This window comes from Bombus bifarius, unplaced genomic scaffold, assembly GCF_011952205.1.
Source record: "Bombus bifarius isolate JDL3187 unplaced genomic scaffold, Bbif_JDL3187 scf7180000007996, whole genome shotgun sequence".
Lineage (NCBI taxonomy): Eukaryota > Metazoa > Arthropoda > Insecta > Hymenoptera > Apidae > Bombus > Bombus bifarius.
The window spans coordinates 6,121,518-6,142,175 of NW_022884376.1; the positions used below are offsets into that span (position 1 = coordinate 6,121,518).

General features: G+C 33.5%; 1 protein-coding gene and 1 long non-coding RNA gene across 3 annotated transcripts; one reads left to right on the forward strand and one right to left on the reverse strand.

Annotated features, from left to right (window-relative positions):
• Window positions 1–27: 27 nt before the first annotated feature.
• Window positions 28–19,428, reverse strand: LOC117205915 (inositol-trisphosphate 3-kinase homolog). Of its 2 annotated transcripts, none has more exons than XM_033444757.1 (5): window positions 18,561–19,427; window positions 2,914–3,198; window positions 1,820–2,028; window positions 898–1,369; window positions 28–749 (listed from the first exon to the last, which is right to left on the reverse strand). In XM_033444757.1, the coding sequence occupies exons 1-5, from the start codon at window positions 18,675–18,677 to the stop codon at window positions 543–545; spliced, it is 1,290 nt and encodes a 429-aa protein (XP_033300648.1). In that variant the 5' UTR covers window positions 18,678–19,427; the 3' UTR covers window positions 28–542. The 2 variants fall into 2 exon arrangements, with proteins under 2 accessions (XP_033300648.1, XP_033300651.1); XM_033444760.1 differs by having other exon boundaries at window positions 422–749; window positions 2,914–3,214; window positions 18,561–19,428.
• On the forward strand, window positions 6,370–10,640 carry LOC117205918. The gene is made up of 2 exons (XR_004487309.1): window positions 6,370–8,201; window positions 8,266–10,640. It is a non-coding gene; the product is annotated as an uncharacterized LOC117205918 (long non-coding RNA).
• Window positions 19,429–20,658: the final 1,230 nt, after the last annotated feature.

A 20,658-nucleotide genomic window follows, 5' to 3' on the forward strand; every position in this document is an offset into this window, starting at 1 on the left:
TCGACGTAGCGAGTATTTTATTCAAAAAATAGACCTTACAATCTAACTTTTCTTCATAAATAATTATTCTAAACGATTATACTTAGTTAACACTATATTTGTACATCAATGTAAATTTTGTACGCTCACTAAATATGCTGTAAAGCGATGTTTATCAAACTTCTTTTCGGTTAAAAGTAGTTCATAGAAAAAATGCAACAACAAGCAGTCTTCCGCCTCAAATACCTTGTATTAGCGTTTTGTTTTAACGTATTTAAATACATAATTTGTATTTTATAGGCAGTCTCATCATTTTTAATTCTTTATAAAGACCAATGATAATTATACACAGAAGTATAGGTATTAATGTTTTTAATATATCAATCGTATCAGAAAATATCTGCAAAATATGCGATGGAATTTTTCCAAAGAGAAAATTGGACATTTTTTATTTAGTTTATTGAAGCAAATAAAGAAAATAACGATAGCCGTTATTAGGATGACACCAGTATAGGATATTCATGTAAGTTGATTTCACGAATGAAATAGTTATTATACGAGAATTACGCGTTTGGAAGATTCACTTCTTCTATCGTAGAAATAAGATTATCGAGACCAAATAAAAAGCCTTCTTCGTGGTTGCCTTGTTCCCATGGTTTCCTGTGTGTCACTCTATGTCCATTTGGCAATCCTCGTGTTTTAGCAAAATCGATCAACCAAACGCCAACTTTATCATCGTCGTAGATCATAAAAATACTACTACCAATTATCTGGAAAAGAAATAATGTACGTTGTATCGCTTATTTGTTCTCCTAAAATTCTGTTAAAAAAATTTTTTAAAAACGAAAAGAGAGCAGTTCTTTTTTAACTGTTTTGATGTTCCAAGTATTTAATCGCGTATGTACAATTAATACATACTTCGTGAGTTTTGAAGTATTCAGACATCTCGATCTTTGAACGAAGATTTTTCAACCGTGCGAGCAGTTTTTCGCGAGTGTTCTCGCTTGTTCCAAGAAATAGATTCATAGTTTCGAGCACTTCCTGGTGTGACTTTACTTTCTTTAGGTCGGTGATCGGCGGACCACCGGGTAATTTCATAGCCTCAATTCTAAATCCGTGACTACAGGTCGAGCTCTGTTGCTCACGGAACTGCATGTACCGCAATTTAGTCACGGCACGTTGCTCGTGTTCTTGCTTGGTCGGAGCACTTGGATCAACGGCGATCATCTTTTGATATAGATCCGGTCTAGCGGTCGTCTTTGACACTTCCGATTCGAGGAACGTTCTCGTGCCCATCTTGATATCCATTACGTGCGGATCGTTGAAACCAAATAGTAAATCCTGTAGCTCTATGAACGTGTCACCTTTGTATTCCACTTCACGATAGTATCTAAAACATGAAAATGAAACGCTTTAAAATTAGATAGATAAAATGTTTTTTGACGATTATATCATTATATCGTTATATACTATTATAAGTAGTTTACATTAAGAGATAACTAATCGGACGAAACTTTATCGGAATTTATAGCCTGTCGAAAAAATTGTTTGGTGTTAAAATGTTAAAATTGTTTAATTTCATTACAGCTTATCAATTACATATATCAATCGGTCTAAGCTTCGTTGATAGAAGATTACACGATAATTTACGTACTATTTGATAACATTCAAGTAGCTTTAATCCCTTTTAATTGTTGGTATATACATTTCTAAGAATAGTAAGATGCCTTTCTTCTTATTTGGAATTCTCTTTCACAAAAACTGTATGCTATATTTATCATATATTTGAGACAATGAAACTTCTTACTTAAGTGATTATTAATTCATGTATTTTATTTACCTTGGAATGCAATCCCGTAATTCCTTGTCCTTGCTAAGGGCTTCGTAAACAATTCTCTCTGTATTTTCTGCTCCTCCAGTTTTTCTCTTCCAAACTGTTCCAGGTCCAGCGGGAGCGAAACCATCCGGATGCCCGGATAATTGAAACCAGGATTTTAATCTGTTCTTCAACAGAACGTCACTGGCTGGGGCTGTTAAATCCAAGGCGTTCTACAAGAAACAAATAAACAGTACAAATTTTCATATAAATACAATTAATAACTAGATTCCAGATATAATTAGTTCTTAGCAATGATAAAGTTTACGATAAAACTATATTCATAATTTGTTTATTTGCAGCTATTTAACAATAGATAATGCATACATGTAAAAGTAAACTAGTATAATTGGACTTTAGTATATATTATACTTTTTCAACAGATAATGGATCTTAAACGTATCGCTGTGATAATAGTAGTAATGGTAATAACAACAGTCAAATAGTAGTAGTAATAATGCAATTTTGTAAAATTAAGTTGCAACATTTTAGAATTTCTGAATATTTTACGAATATCAATTATATTTCAGTAGATAGGATAATTCATTGTTGCTTGTTGTTATTTATATAATTATCTTATGTATTTCGAACGTGCTAGTTATTTCTTAGATTAAGACTTTACCAAGGATGAATTTCTGCACGTCGATGTTCCCCGTTACATAGCTGTCAGACGTTTCGCTTTCAACAGTATCTCTACAGTGAAATATAATTGAGTAAAATAACGTTTAGGATAAATACTAAAAATAAACGATGTCAGATAAAGGAATAACATTTCACTTTCGTATAGTTCGTTTCTTTTATACGAACAACAAATATATACAAATATATACATTATATCGGAGAAACAACGTTTAAAATGGAAAGCATTCTATTGTATTATCCCTTTGTTAAATTCTTAATATTTATTAGCGCGTACGCGTACAAATTTTTCTATATTTTATTTCAAATTAAAATTTATCGAAAATAGCGATAGAGATACCATTTCACTGACTACTCTCAATTATTAACGATTCGACGTTTTTCATTAGCGAAAAAGTATAAAACGAGAGGATGAATACCAGCGCTAAAAACTTCAACGAAAGATCCTCTTCTGGCATAGTGGTATCGGAAAGGACCAGTGGAAACTGTTCCATTTTTTGTATGGTCGCTGCATCATTAGGCAATTTGGCAAGGGCTCCGGTCGAGCTAGATCCAACACTGTTGGACCGATTCGAGCCCATAGAAGTGCCCCTTCGCCATTGACGGAAGGCGCTGTAAGTGCTGCTCGACGAAGCATCCTTCTGCCTTCGATGTTCCTTGTGGTTCGAATTATGATTCAGTCGCGTTTGCTCTTTGCTCGAAGGCTGTAACCAAAAAAATCTACTAAGAATTTAATCTAGCCGATACGATTCTAGTTGAAATCGTTGCTCGATTATTTCGAAATTAATCTCTTTAATAATTTCCGTATTCATTCAGAGTTCAAAGATATTTTATCTTCCTTAAGTATTATTACACTTTGACTACTGTATAGACCGTTTGATACGAGAGAATTATTCATTTATACGGATATTAAGACTACGGATTTTTATGGATTTATAGAAAATTTCGAAGCTACAAAATTATATCAAATACCCAAAATATAGTACTTGCTATAATATTTAGCAATTAAACAAATATTTTCTACCTAGGTTAAATTAAAAATTCGCATAAATATCTACTATTTATTATACTATAGTTTCGCGTTATATCGTATACGTATATCCTCTTCACTTTCATTAAATATAAAACATTTCGTTTGCAAAGCACAGGTAGCTGTTATATAATGACATTTTTTACTGCTCTCAAGAAGGAACGAATTTATAAATGAAGAACATGATTAAACTGCGTCGTTTAACTGTACGAAAAGGACATTCGGCATTTATTTGCAAAATTCGACGCAGCTGAGTAACAGAATATCGAGCCTCGGCAGCGTAACGTCAGAACGATAGATATTCGATTATACCAAAAACGACCGTAGTGAAACGTGTGGCCAAAAGTCCAATGGATTTCGAAAATAAATTTACACACCTCCTTTCTATAAGATAAAAATAGTGTGCGATTGTTACGCGACTCGTGCATTTTGTAATCAAACACCGGTTCATATACGAAGAGGGGAAAACACGAGGAATACCCGTGTCTCCTGATTTTCCAATTTACAACACATTTCCTTCGCGAGAACCGAAGTCGCTGAACTATCAAATCGCAATGATTATAAATTAAATATCATTACTGACTAATAAAAAAAAAAAAAAAAAAAGAGAACAAGGACCGTCTACTGTAAAATAAATATTTTGTTAATCATTCTTTTTTTACGACCTCTAAGTTCCTTTTCTATTCTAGTGGACTAAAACATTAATTTTCTCGATAAAAGCTATTCCGTGGCATTCCTTGTACTTTGCCTTGCTCTTCGTATGAAATCGAACGTATCCTTCGTTCGTCAATCGAAAGCGACTGAAGCAAGGAGTAAGGAGAGCGTGCAGCAGGCGCAATGCACATGCCCGCACGTGGTCCAGCGCACGCAACAAATCGAAATCCATCGGCAAGCGTCGTTAATTGAGTTTAACGAGTGGCGAGCGTCTCGTGCTAATTGCCGCAACGCCATTCATAAATAATCCAATTAAGACGTGTCACGTGTATTTTTCGCTGCGAGTGTCAAGCGAGTCGCGATTGTAACAATTGAACGGTCGACGCGCGTAATGTTCGGATAATTGCGTGTAAATTGGTAGCCGGAACTAGACACGCGGAACATATATATACATATGTATATATACGCGTAGAGAGCTGATAGAGTGTAAATGGAATGTAAAATGGAAGGAAACGCGTGGTTACGAGAATAAGTCGCTCGTATCGACAGAGTTTCTCTAGGGACCTTTAAGTAAGTAATTTCCGATAAACCTGACGTTATCTAACGTCGAACAATTTATCGGAATTTTATATTTTCCTAAGGGTAATGTAAGTTGATAAGTTTCGTTTTTAGGATAACAGGCACGAACTTTTGATCTTTGGTTTTGTCAGGGAAACTGATAAAAAACCGAGCATGTAATTGTAACAATGATTAATAATAACAATGATCAATGATTAATCCTTCGATTAAATGTTTAATGGTTTTACGCATAGATTACTACCTGTTAAAATACAATATGGACGAAGATCTTTCTCTTTATACCGATAGATAGATACCCATAGATCAATTTATAAAGAATATATCCAGTCGTTCTATTTTTAGTTTACCATTCCGATACATAGTTACGGTACTATCTGTTCGATATAGTAGTATTTTTGTCGAATATTTTCAACGTAGAATAAATAGCGTGGCTGTTGAAAACAGTTGGTTAATAGCGTGACGAGAAGCGTGCTTCGATCGGACAGGTGGTTCGTCGTGGAATTCGATTTCGCGATACGCCATTCATTTTAATTTAGTCGACAAGGTCCGAACGTGAGGACATGGCAAAATTATACCTTGCAATTCCCCAATGTGATTCCATATTACAATGGCGATTGAGATTGGTGGCGAATCGAATGATTGATCGACATTGTTTCTGAATTGAGCTGAGTTAACGATTGTTTGTTCGAACGATTGTAACGTTGAGACGATAATACATACATTTAACGTTCTTTGATCAAGAAATATAAAGTAAGAACTACACGGTGATATTGCTACACATTTATAAAGTTCTACGACAAATTGTATATTTGTGTACACAGTCAATTACAGAAATCTACATGCATCCTTTAGATAGAAAATATTATAGTAGAAATTCTTTTCGACACACTCGGACGCATATTAAGTTAAAATGTAACGCAATTTATTTACTTTCACCTTTATTATGAAAAAAGAAGCAAGAAAAATATAAAATACAATGTCATAGAAATCACGTGCATCCGTTGTATCTACGCGAAATCATACAAATGACGAGTTTAATGTAATATTAAACCTTATAGGTCTTCCTACTGACATTGAGAAAAGGAAAGGTTTTGTAACTTCTGACGTAACTTTATCTCAAGATATTTTCGAAATAAATGTTTTAATACTTTATATTTCTCTTAGAAATTCATTAACGCATTAATGGCAATTGTATTGCCACGTAAGCATAACAAATTTTATTGCAAAGTGTATTTTTATTTCCTCTGCTAAATCACATACGCAAAATTCTATAGATAAATTTTTCTAACTCGTTGATATACATATGGTGGTTGGTAGCTGGTGGTACAAGCGGAAAGGGGGTGATTCTACGCGAAAAAACAAGTCGAAAATATAGAATAAAAATTTGTCGTTCGAGGCTTTGTTTTCGAGAAAATCGACTTTGAATTTTCGCTCGGTACGCCTGCACTTTATCGCGTCTCGTTATAACGGATCTCACTGTAGATCGTTGTCTCGATGGAAAAATTAAAAAAAAAAATGTTTATTCTATATTTTCGACTTCTTTTTTCGCGTAGAATCATCCCCTTCCCGCTTGTACCACCAGTTACCAACCACCCTGTATATCAGTTAAAAAAGAAAGAAGAAAGGAATTTAACCATTTCATTTGAAATAATTTAATGCATCCGATTGACGTTGGCTCGTCACCGTGATCCGCGTTGCTCGCATTTCAAATGAATATATACGAGGGTCGTTACACTGTGCGTAACCAGCCAGTATATTTGATCGTAGTAAACAACCACGTGGCAATCAAGGAGATTCGAATTGCGCTGGCGCAACAGTTATTGTCACGATGAGAATTACGTCAAATGCTAGTTAGATGACCGACTATAAATAACCATAGAAAAGCAGAATATTTTGCGAATAAAACAGAAAAGTACACCATTCTTTAATATTAGATGTTTGCTTGAACAATCGGCAACGCGCGTGTATAACGCGATGCGAGGTAAAATGTAACTTACAATTTCGAGTAATTTTACCATTTGCGTTCAAATATAGGTGGACTAGGCGTTTTTAAAATGAAAATTTTATCAACAGTATAATGTATCTCGTTTCTCGTTGCAAACGTATCGTTGCTTGGGCAGATTTTGTTTGTGTCACGTAATTATACGTTTGAAGAGTCATGAGTCAGTACGACTGATTATGGCAAACACGATGATAGTTTCAGACAATAAAACTGTCGTTATTCGATCCTATTATTGGTGCGGTATTTCACAATGGTATATTTTCTCGTTTTTGACGCGACGTAGAAATAAAAATTCACCACGGTTCTCTTATGTTTTTACGTATCGTGTCTACGTGGTTTATAAATCAAATTTCTCTGTTCGATCAAAAAGATATAAATACGAGCTTACGACGTAACGATAATTTGCAAATTAAATTTTTCTGCTTGATTAGATCTGAATGTTGAATCGAAACAAGTTGGTATAAACGGACTATAAATCACGGTAGAAGGAACACAATTGCTTGGATCGTCCGATCGCGAGTACTCGCAGAGTCGATAGAGGAGTTCAGGATATTTACATTCGATATACGATCATGATCGATCGGATGCCGGTAATCACGGCACGCTTGGAATAAAATATGTAAGGAATGTACGTGTATAACGAGCTGTCTTCGGTGCAAATGTCAACATATAACCAGCAAAACAGCTTTCGAGGAATGGTTTATGAAACGGTAGATCGAAAGCTACGCGTAGACAGCAATGACGTTGGAAACTCGGTTTTACGATCTATTTTTTTTTCTTCTTTTTTTTATCTTGAATCGTATTTGCGATACATTTATGCGTTGTTCGGTATCGATAACGAAATCTATAGTCGAAATTCTAAAACTGATCCGTCAACGTAAGAGGACACAAATCGTATTCAAAATTTTAATGAGCGAATAAACATATGTTAATTCGGCATGATACTTTCAGTGATGAATTTCAATCATCAACTGTTCTGTAGAGTATGGAACGGATAATTACTATGGTTTTTTTTAGTATTTTACTATGTGTTTTTAATCGCTGTAGATTTTAAGATAAAAGTTATCTTTCTTGCGTGAAGTACCGGCGCGTATAATCGATCGATGGCTCTATCAATATCGCTGATTAAATCGACATGGATCTTTGAGGATTTTGGAACTTTCTTGCTACTCGGAAGCATTAGAAATAATTATACGAAGTTATAAGAAACGAGGCTGATGATTTTCATATTCGTACAACAGAATATATACGGTAGAATATAAAGATTCGATAAAATTGATATCACTCTTTTTTTTTACTTGAAAACGAAAAGGAAGAGAAGGAGGAGGAGGAGTGTATTCTTTTGTTTGACAAACGTGTCGAACAATAAATCACGCACCTACGCCTTAGCCTTCGGCTATATCGTCACAAGAACGAGGAAAAAGAAGCTTGTAACTCGTTTCGTAAGTAGAGTCGTGTTTTACGGAGCATTGACGTCACTGGTGTATTCAGATTGCATTGTTGCAGATAAGTTTCAATCGAGCACCGTTCCAGTTTTAACGTTTAACAACGGGAGCCACCAGATAAGCCAGATTCACTGCATATCCAACCCGATAAGAGAATCCGAGGGGAAAAACAGGATTCATTCGTAATTCACACTTCTAAACATTTTATGTTATATTGGCCTTATATACTGGCTACAGAAAGTATTGGAACATACACTTACCTTTTAATAAATAAAATTTCATTTTCATAAGAAGACATTTTTTTGAATCGTACGAAAGTGCTGCTAGCTAAACTACCGATACGAAATGAATAATATGTTTTGAATCTAATTAATTAGCGTGTAGATGCTATAATAAATACAATAGTGTACCAATGCTTTCTATAGTCACTGCATAGCAACTTGTATTGTCGAAACGCACGGTTATCCCCTTTTTATTATTATTATTATTATTTTTACTAATATTATTTATTCTGTATTATTATATTATTTCGCAAAGCGTCACAAATAACGCGGCAAAATAGTGGAAAAGAAGTGCGCGCAACGCGCGCAAACATCACGATCGCGGAAGCGCGATGTTTTTCTTTAGAAGCTTGCGTCGTCCTCGATAAAACGGATGGCGAAATTTTCATCCGAACCATACACCAGAAAAGCGACAACGACCTCGGCTCAAGTGCGTCAATGCACGAGCAAGACGATTTGATAAAAGTGCAACCGTAGCTTGTCTTCTTTGCGAAAGCGAGGCGAATTGTTGTCTGGAAATAATGGGATAAGATCGCGTACACGCGCCTTATATTATTTGCTGATTTTTATTCTTCGTGACTGAATCGCGAACGCCGACCTCTTTTCGCGCACGAAATATCGCGCCGCTGATCTTAGTAAATTGCACGTCGTTTACAGAAAAATTGCTAGGAAATAAGTACAGGAAAGTTCAGGTTTAGATTAAACAAAATTTGGATACTTATCTTCGATTCTATCGTGTTCTTACTCTTATAGTATACCTATCTATAGTATATCTATTGTAACGTAAAATTGCACATTTTTCTACTTTTAATATAATAACGATCGAGGGATATCTTTGTTCTTTGAACCATTTTATTTGTAAGAAGCGCGAAACACGCAAAAGTTATAAAACTTACGTCGAATGATAAAACCAAGTATTTAAAAACTGTGTATATTTTTTAATGTCTATTGAAACGTGGCGTCCGTTTCACATCCATTTCGCATAGACTAGAAGAGCACAGCAGGATTGAAAAAAAAACCAGAAAGAATAATTTTCAAAAAACTACAGAGTCGAGTTTCCGAATTCCTGTTAACCTTTGGTCTACGACGAACGATCCGGACAATGTACGTCTTTTCAAAGACACTGGAAGAAAACTTGTTTCGCTATTAACAATTTTAATCATTTTGTTTAGAACTGTATAGATTTAACGATTTTAAGTTTCAACTTAGACTGCAGAGTTAAGCGATAGTACACGTCGAGTTACAACGTAGGTCTTCAAAGATCTATCGAGTTCAAGTTCGTATATCTAGATATTATATTGCGCCGCCTTCGCATCGATTTTTATGCAAGCGAAAAAGTCATAAAGATCAGCCACTCGTTGATTATCATCCGTTTGGATGAAATTTGAACATCACCTGTAAGAGATTGGTACAACCCCTATGGAAAATATTCATTACGATCAATTCTTCTTCTTTCTTACGTCATATCCTTCGAATGTTAAGGTAAAAAATGTATTAAATCGCTAATGACTGTATTGTTTAGGTGCACATAGGTCAACATCAATATACAGGGTATTCGGGCTGTTCCCAGCGTTTTTCTTGTAAACGATCAGTATGTGGAAAAAATGAAAGGGGAAACAGATGAATGATTCGAACTGAGCTACATGTTCGCGTGATAAAATTTTGTTCACAGCAGCAAAAATGTATATGCATCTTGCAGTTGCGCTATTTTTTTGAAACGGAAACCTTCTCTGTTTTTTACACACATCGAAGCCTCTCGTCGTTCTACGAAAAAAACATGTTCGAAGATTCGGTAGTCTAAAAGATATTGTAACTTTAATTTTGTAAAATTTATCGTAAGGCAAAGAAAATATAAATACGAGGGTACTTCGTTACATATTTCTTCGTTCTCCATATGATAAGTTTTGTATAAAATTAGTTAAAATCTCTTTGAAATCAATCAGTTTTCGACCATGTTTAATACTTGATCTTTTCAATTGATGAGACGATTCGACGAATGCAAAAAAGATATTATCGTGAATATGTATTTCGGTCTAAACCGACCATCTGTCTTTTCCGCTTTTTTCCTCATACTTGTCGTTTACCATAAAAACGCTGGCAACTAATAACATAAACACCTTCTATGATAAAAATGGGAAAAGTAAAAAAAAAAAAAGAGTACGAAGTAAGGCAAATGCTAAACGATGTTAATACGTTTAGTATCATGGATATTTTTTTACCAAAGACAGGAATTGTTGTAAGTCGGTTTGCAGAGTGCTTATTCAGTCTTAACGCTCAATTAGTAAGACGATACGCTTTTTACGTAATCGGACGAATTGAATTTGATCCTACTTAAAATACTATAGAACGTGCAGTTTCATGTATTTTATGCTTATAGCTGCACGTGTATGTGTTGAGACGTGTGTGTGTATATGTAAAAAGTGGATTAACTTTGTTTAAAGCTAATAAGTTACGAACCTGAGTATATTACACGTATATGTGTCTTTATTAAATTTGAATACGTACAATAAAATTATCATTAAATTACCTATATATTTTAATTTGTTGTTAATCGTAAATTTTACTCTTTTTTTTACTTCCATCTTATTTAATGCCCAGCCATAAAGTAACAATAACAGACACGATGATCTAAAAAAACATTTTGAAAATTCTCGATTTTATTTTAGTAGGTTGATGTTAATGTGTTGTTTAGGAGTTCAAGATAATAGCATATCACGCTTTTAATAACCAATTTTTTCCGAGATAATAGTGACGATAAAATATGACGTAAAATTAATAAGTCGATGTTGTTATGGTACTGTGTTATGCTACGTAAATCTTTCATCATAGTTATGCCTAAATTTTTTTTTTATCGCATCTACTAGCTATTACGTGCGTTATAATATGCAAATAAATATGCATTGCACAAATACGAAAGGTTGCTACGATCCTCGGGAACTTCTCCCTGCGTCAGAAGAAAATAATCTTCTTTTTTCATAGATGACATTGATTAACAGTAATTACAATCAATCGTTATGCAATTTTTTCAAGCGCATGTAAATTTCCTCCTGTAGTAATAAAATTCTAGAATAGTGTAACTAATTTATACGATACATTCAAATTCCTCCGTGATGTATTAACGTTGTTATTGTATATTGTGCCTTCCGTTCCTCTCTTTCCCCAATTTCCATATTTATAACTTTTGCCCTTTTTTTATTCTGCATAGAAGTCAAAAATTTATTACAATTATATATCAGGTTTTAACGTTAACAAAATCTCGAAGCAATAGCATATTTCTGGATATTTCTCCTTTTGTTTAATACTTTTTTAGATACTAGTAACAACTTTCACAGCGAAAGACTGTTACGCGGTCGAATTAAGGAAACGAACAACTATGTCTGTAACGTGTTCTAAGAAGAATAACAATCTTGAAATTCAGAATAACGAAGCGGAAATCAAGACAAGAACAAGATGAAAACGAGGCAGAAACATGATAAAAGAGGCAAAAACAAGGTATAAACGTGATAAACGAAGCGAGGTAGAAACGAGGTCAAAAAATGTCGTAACACGAGTATAAGAAATATAAAGAACAACAAAAAGCCAGTTTCTCAATTAAAATGACGCGGAAATTAAATACTAGATCGACGTCAATGACATGATGCATATGTATATGTATATTACTTGTTGTCGCTTTAAGCAAATGAGGGCTCTAAAATGTCGATCAATGATCCCCTACAAACGTGACCCCACAGGAAAAAAACAATTTATAAATCAAGCCTGACTTTATATGTACTATCATCAATCGAAAGCCATTCGATCATGTGGTTATATTTTTTAACGATAACACCAACACGCTATTTGTTATTAAATAGACATTTTCCAATTCGTCAACTAAATATAGTATCGTGTATTTGCCTATATGTATATTCTATGTTTTACGTATGTAAAGCGAAGAAAATAAATTTTCTTTTATACTTTAAATCTGTAGAACCTGAATATATAAATTTTATATTAATACGATATTAGTACAAGTTTGATAATAAATATTATTTGGTAAAACATCTTCTGAAAAAAGAAAAACAGAATAAGAAAGACTGGCGAATGATTTTTACGTAATAGATAAGTTTTGAGAGATATTTGTCTCGGTTTTTCACGCTCTGCAATTATGATTAGGATTAATGTTACTGTATTACATAATCAAATTGTAAAGAAAACAATAATTTATCAATGAAAAGGTACTAATTCGCTGTCTATTCAATTACTTGAGAAATAATTATTCTTCTCGTCTGTTTTATATTGTTGTTACAGCAGGTAATTTATTTCTATTGAACAATTTTCCTGACAGTCTGCATGTATAAGTGGGTTTCATATTAAAGAATATAAAAGGAAAGCGAAGTATAATTTAATTTACTGGGTAATACTGATCATTATCATTATAGAGACATTGTATGTTTACTCTGATATTATATTCTCCAGTGACGCATTATTACGATAAACGTAGGTATCTCGAAATATCAAATAAATTTGACATCTTTGTAGAAACTTACATGCTACGATATCGAATTCCAAGATATATTGACTTTTTCCTCTGAATTGTGTAATCAGTATTAAGATTTAAGTGCTCGAGTACTTTCATTGAACCAAGTTATGGTTACAACGTGCTTGGCATTTTCAGATAAAAGGAATAACACATGCTCTGTACGATGGGAATAAACGATTAATTTAAGAAGCTACATAATCGTAACTCTTGTCAATGACGATATGAACTTGCAGATAAAAAAGCTGATGTATATATGTATACATATATATATATGTGTGTATATATATATATACGTTCGATAAATAAAATCCATGTTAATATACTGTTCCTTAATCATTCTGAAGAACCTCCGCCAACGATATCCGAGATTATTATGATACGATGTATCATTAGAAGCACGACAATTTCGAAGCAGCACGCTCACAGAGATTTATCTTTTATCAATCGCGTATACAGTTTCGTAATCGATAAACATTCCACCTTAGCCCATAAAAATGTATAAACGCAACATCACCCGAACGCCATCATCCACGGTGTTTATAAACAGTTAAATCTACAAATGGTATAAGGTCGTACTAAAAATACTCTGCAATCTACGTGTCACTATACGTATCTAATTAATGGCTCGATTAACATAAATAGTTTAGCGACAAAGGTCGTGGCGAGAGCTATCGATCCTGTTTACGTGCAGCTCCTTTTAACCAATGATTCTTAACTTCTATATCATCTTTATTATTGTTCCTTTCTCTACCTGAGATCGATATCTATTTTTAGAACAAAATCGAAATGAGAAAAAAATATTTCTCGATGCTTCTTTAAGAAGATCATTGATATTTCTACAAGGATACCTTCACCTCATTGCTATTCTCTCTTCCTGATAGACGAGTGACCCGTGGTCCATATGAAACTAGTTTTTTAATAGTCTGCTGGTGTTCCAGATAGATCATTGGTCTTTAGACTCGACATTTTCGCTTTGCTCGCATACAATGCTCGTAAAAGTCGAATTCTGATATATGTAACGATACTTATGTAATTGGTATGGTAGACTGTTAACGCGTTTATGATATACAAATACACGTACGATTGCAACCAAACTGATACCATTTGGCGAACGTATAGTATCTTTTTAACAGTGTTAATAATAATTGAGCAATTCACAGGCCAAAGTGATTAAATTCCACTTTTGGACATTTTAGTGCCGAAGTACTTGCTCGTCTTATATAAATTGATCGGTTTCCTCTGCTTTTTGTTTTGCCAAGTTTACCGATTTGGCAAGAGTAACTCAATTACGTATTGCATTATAATTTGTTACGTATTTGTTCTCACTGTTATCGTCGAGAGTATAGGAAGCAAGGAAATATTTAATCGGTAATTTTTAGTCGATCGTAACGTGATTAATTCTGCTACTATCTGCTTGCACTTCTTTATTTGACTCTTATTTCCATTTTAGTGGAAAAAAGAATTGCAACGGAGGATCATGTATACCAATAACAGTTCTTCCATATTTTCCTCGCGTTTGGAGATACCTTTCAATATTAGGCAAAATACGATTGGGTCGATAATGAGCAGAAGAATGCGACAGGAATAAAAATGATAAAAACTAAACTTGAAATTTGGAAAGCTGAAACTGGTTGCACCGTGTATACGTAATTGATCGAATAACATGTAGAATATTTAAATGAACGTGGTACATATCTCGTGTTCTGTGTGGTTATTAGAATTATTACATTCTCCTTGATTGACGTCGTCTATTACGTAGCAAAAATATGCACCTTGATTTCTTCGTGGTGCGCTCATATCGTATCACGTGAAAGTTATCGATCTATACGAAAAAAAAAAGTAAAAATGAAAAGAAAAAAAAACAAAAACGAGTTAAGAATAACAGGGCAATAAACAAACTTGAGTCGACTCCTCCTAATATTAAATTTTCATTGAATTTTGAGAATAAAGACGTAAACAATTTATTCGTAATATAACGATCAATCTCGACAGTTTTCGGTAATCATATATGTGTTATAATGATAGTTTTCGACCGGTGCTGCGTTACTTTTTTAAGCTATTACATGTTTTTTTCACTATAATTTTGTTATCGTCAAACGCGTCTTATCGATCAATCGTAATCGATGGAAATGTCGTCGATTAAAGGTAAATTTACAATAATTGCGCTGGATTTGTAAACATCGTGGAAAAAACCAAACTGGCAATGCTTGCTTCCACAGTGTAGATAAATAGTTAGATAGATAATGGATGGAATATGGAATGGAAATATGGAATGGAAATATGGAATGGAAATTTCATTCAAGGGAAAGAAGGTTTCGATACACAGAATGAGCGTCGTTTTCGAGTTTTCCTCTGCGTTAAAGAATAATTATTTACTATGTACGGATTTCACGAAGAACAAGAAGCTTCTCTCATCCAATTACAGAACATAAGTAGACCATCCATTTGTTGTTTCGCAGGGCAATGTATCTATTTACGAGGAATGATGTTATATATCGAAGCATAAGTAATTGAAAATTATGAATCATTGATGTCATGTAAAATGATTGTAAATTTATCGTTAAATATATTTTAGTATCTCTTAAGTTGTAGAGTGCAACTGCACTTTTCATACACACTGATAAAAACTGAATAAAATTAACGTATCTATACGCGATTATATATGATAATTTTGTTAGTCTGCATACTACAATTACGATATAGTTTCTGCCTTTGTTTTATTACTACTAAATGATTCTGCAGATACGTGAGGATTATGAGGATTGTTCTACTTTCTGTGTGTACCAGGTTATACGAGGTGTATCCTTCACGTTATAGGAATTATCTGATAGCATATTTATGTATACGGGCACAAATACGATTAATTAACGTGTAACCAAAAAAGCAAGTTTATAATTTTATAAATATGCTAGCATTAGTTAGTTAATTAAATTACTTTATGTAGAATAATAATTGGAATTTCTTACGTAGAAGGGTCAATGAATTCTTTGTATAATCGAGCGATACTTCGAAAATTTGGGCAAGAAAAATTGGGCAAACTACACAGTCAAATGTTTCATGTTCATTTATTATTATTATAGATAAAATATAGTTATAAATAAAATATATTAATACAAGTATTCGTATAATACCTAATTTGTGTTCCTAATGTTTGCTTTGCGTTCAGAAACCTTGATTCCATTTGTCGTATAAAGCGTTTGGGAAGAATCACGTTATCAAATTGTATTTATTTCTGTCATAAGTTTGATATTCAAAGTATTTTATATCCATGAAAGTGATTGTTCCTTTCGTTGCATTTTTTCTTATTTCATAAGCAACAGTATAGTAGTATATGAGATATAATTATCAGCACGAGGAATTTCATAATTGTAACGGATCACACATTCGTTAATAACTCATATTTTCTTGGAATTACACCATAAACACGTATGAATTCCATGGATTTATTATCCTTCCTTATATCCCAATAGTATTAAAACTTCTCATTTTGAGGTAATTTTCCGAAAGATTTGTTTTCAATTGTATCTCTCGCCTAGTACCAACGATAAGAATTCTTTCTTCTTCTTCTTTCTCTTTCTTTCTTTCTTTTTTTTTTTGGACATAGCAACATATTCAATTTAACTTGAAATATTGCTATGAGTCACACACGTACTCCGAATAAATCGTAAGGGCACTGGGAATTTAATGCATACATCGAAGGTTTACGAGTATTTTAAAACAACAGATTACTACGAAACGAGCAAGCAGCGTTTCATCGAATTACGGTGTTCACACATTCAAAGTACTGATTTATGAGTACTTTTATCGTTTCTTTTTCAATTGCAACCATCAAATAAGTTGCACGAAGTTAATGGTTTAACACGTTCTCTGTTCCAGATATAAAGTAATCCTTGAATTTGTCATCGAGCACCGCCTTGAATTTATTCATCTGCCTTCATCGAAGGTCGACTGTTCAAATTTCGAAAGTCTGCTCGATTTGTTTTCCTTTGAAATCTTTTTGCCAATTGGTCTCCTATCGCGTTAGCCGCTATTAATCAATAAATAGACACAATATAGATGGTAACAAAATTTTGACTTGCAGTTGCAACGAACAAAAGTGACGTACTAAAAATACAAGACCGGTTTGCATAGCTTAATTTTACTCTTAGCAGAAGCGTAACTTAGTCGCTCGGATAGACGATTGGACAGGTGCACGAGACTGTATACCAATGCAAGAGTCATAATTGGAAACTTGTACACATCCGTTATTATTAACAATCTATATCACAAAAATTCAAACATTTTCATCTTCGATTCAGAGGCTAATAATAAAACATATTTCATTTTCAATTTCTTAATCTTCAAGTGGGGTCGTTGAATCATAGGTCGGGTCATCAAACCACACGAGTTTGGCTTAGATTCGAGTTAATGTACACGATGTTTCGGAATATTTAATCTTAATTTATATTCTACGTATCCGTGCATAACTTATTAAATAATCTCATACAATTGCTTTGGAAATAAAGTTAACAGGTTATCGTGAAATTAATTAAAATATCACGTTCTTTGTTAGAATATCTATGCGTTTGGATCAAAATAAAATAAACGAAATCGGTATTAAAACACTATCAACTTGAACACAGGGTCTTCATGGTAATTTAATTCAGATAAATACCAATAACTTGATGATAAAATATATATGAATCATAACACGTTCCAAATTCGGAATAAAAAAGAGAATGTATATTTTTATCTGACAAATTGTCGATCATTTCTTTAGGAAATGAAGAAAAAATCCAAATTTTCTCGTCATCTCCAGCGACTGTTTTATTTCTAATCGAAAGTCAGAATTAATATTAAATGAAACACGCCGACGCTGTACGAATAAATACCGCGAAAGGGAATATAACGGCGAATTGGAAAACAGAACAATGTTACCGTTAACGAAGTCACATGTGAATACGGATCAATGTTTTACCACGAAATACGGCTTCACAATGATTACTTGTTCAAATCGCATCATATTATGAGTCAATTCTTAGATGTACAAGTATGTAGTATCTTGTTTATCCACGTACAATTAAATTCATGTATTTTACGCGAATAATAAAGAAAAAAGAAAACACGCAATCAGATCGTCAATCTCATTTTTACACACCAATTATTCGACCGTGGTTGGTTATGCATTTTTGGTAAATTTAGGATCCAAATATCTGCAGAATGCATATAATATACAAAAGTATAAAACGATATTTCAAGTACAGCGTTTATTATAAAATTTAGTAGGTGAAACAAATTTCTATTTACATTGGGGTTAGGTTAGTTATAAAGACATAAAATTGCATAAATATTCACAGTCTACCAATTATTTTTCTAACGTTCTAGACGCTTGAAAAAGCGCTATATTACAAAGTGTGCATACTACGAAGCATCTCCTATAATGAAACCCTATAGTTACACTACAGTCTATGCATCGTCGAAGTTTCTCGTACTTCGATTGACTATCGAAGGTATTCGTGGCGTGCTAGCATCGTGGATTGCTGGATCGAAGTAAGTTGTATCTTTCGACAGACGTACCTTGTTGAAGTGAGCTTGCAGAAGCCGCTCATATTGGTCAGCAGCACGGAGACAGAGCCTCGTGGTGAATGCTTCCATTCGTGCTGGTAGGGGCGCGTGGCAAACACTGCTTGACATTATTCCTTTCTTCGAGCTGGCACTCCTCCGGAACACGCACGCACAGTGTGTACAAATAAAATCGTCAGTCGCTACGCACGGACGACGGACGCACTTAAATCGCGATGATCATTTAGAAGCAAGCTAACCTCAATCGACGCTCACGAGTGTATCGGTTACTTTAGGCGTGGCTTCCGACACTTATTCCATTCAAATTTTCAACGCGATTTTCGAATTAATTATATAATAATTTTTCACACTTGTACAAATTTATTCTTATTATCTTGTCCTTCTAGTACTCCCGCGAATATTCGTAGATGCTTCTTTCGAGTGTACTTCTTTCACATGATACAAGCAAACCACTTTCACGTGGTACCTTCGAGTAAAAGTTAACTCTGAAAGTATGGATGTCAGTTCTTCACCTTTGACGTTGTCTTATAAGTTGGAATATCGAAACACCGGATGTTACGACGATACTGCTTCCAATAATTGATTTGTGTTCGCAGAAAGTGAATAATTTCTTAGTGACAATTTCGTTACTTTGAAATGCTATTGAAGAAGCGTGCAAGCAAAACTGTCGATATTGCGCGTGCGCTGTACAGATTAAACTACCCTGCAGAGGAAGTTAAAACGACAATCGTGATTGGTGGAATCGAATTCTTGTCAACGACTTAGTAAACCGTTCTGTTGCTTCCGTATAAATATAAATACGAGAAATAACGTAATAATTCGTTCACTACTTTTCGCTTTCTCAATGCATACTGAGCAGCGGAGAGAGTTACATGTAGTTTTATCGTCTCGACGCTCTCCCCTCCATTTTGTGTCGGCGTCCGATTCTCGCTGGCGCAGATGTCATGTAGGTAAGTATAAACGTAAAGTCAGAACAGTGAATAGGGCCATTATTCGGGTCACAGTCCCTTTTTATAGATTGGGTTCATTCCAAAATCACTATAATATTATATAACACATTTTTTAATCTCAACAATAAATTTATAATAGACAGATATAGTGTAACACCATTTATTGAATCGAATAGTCGACCGAATTGATTTATATTTGAACGTAAATTTTTATTATATAAATGAAAAATAACAGATAATGAAGAAGAACCGCTTATCGATCAAACATTATACTTTAATTCAGAATTCAAAAGAATAAAACATAAATTTATTGTTGTACACGATATACTGTACGTATATTTTTGAATTGATAAATTAAAAGAACGAATTATTCAAGTTTTAGTATTATTAAAGTAATTATAAGAATTACTAAATTCGTTACTAAAGTAAAATTAGTTTCATGGCGACTAAAAAATGTGGATAAAATTAAATCTTTTTTAGATAACATGGTTAAAGTTTTTACATCGTATAAAAGTTCAATGATGCTACTTACAGTGACAAGGTTGCAAATAAATCGAAAGATAACGACATTGATCATCGCGTTGTAAATAATCGTCTCTTTATCTATGTTAATTTCTTAAGAGTGTTCATTCAATAGAAACTTTAACTAGAAATTTCAATAATTTGCATTACATTAATTTTATCTTTTCGCTACAATTGTTGAATCTCCAATTTCACGTAGTACTAGTAAATTTTTTGCAATATTTTCACTAAACCTTTCTTTTTATGTTTTTTAATATTTTTTTAATTTATGCAATTTACGACGCTAATACAATTAAATACAATTAGAATAGTTACAAGGAGAAAGAAAGTTAATGCAATTAAACGATGATTATTACTATGTATATTCGTACTATCGTAAAATATTAATGATTACCTTCATTGCTTGCAGTAATATGATTAAAAATAACTATCTACAGAAAGTAAGAAACGCGATATTCTACAATGATTCTCACTGAAATTCTTCGGTATCGCATAATATCGTAGCTATGCATTTTTCTTTCGTTCATTCAAGGTCTAGGATTGGCTAGCAGAATTTATGAATCATTCAACGGCATGTGACGAGTATCTTTCGATGACTTGAATTATCATTATTAAAATCT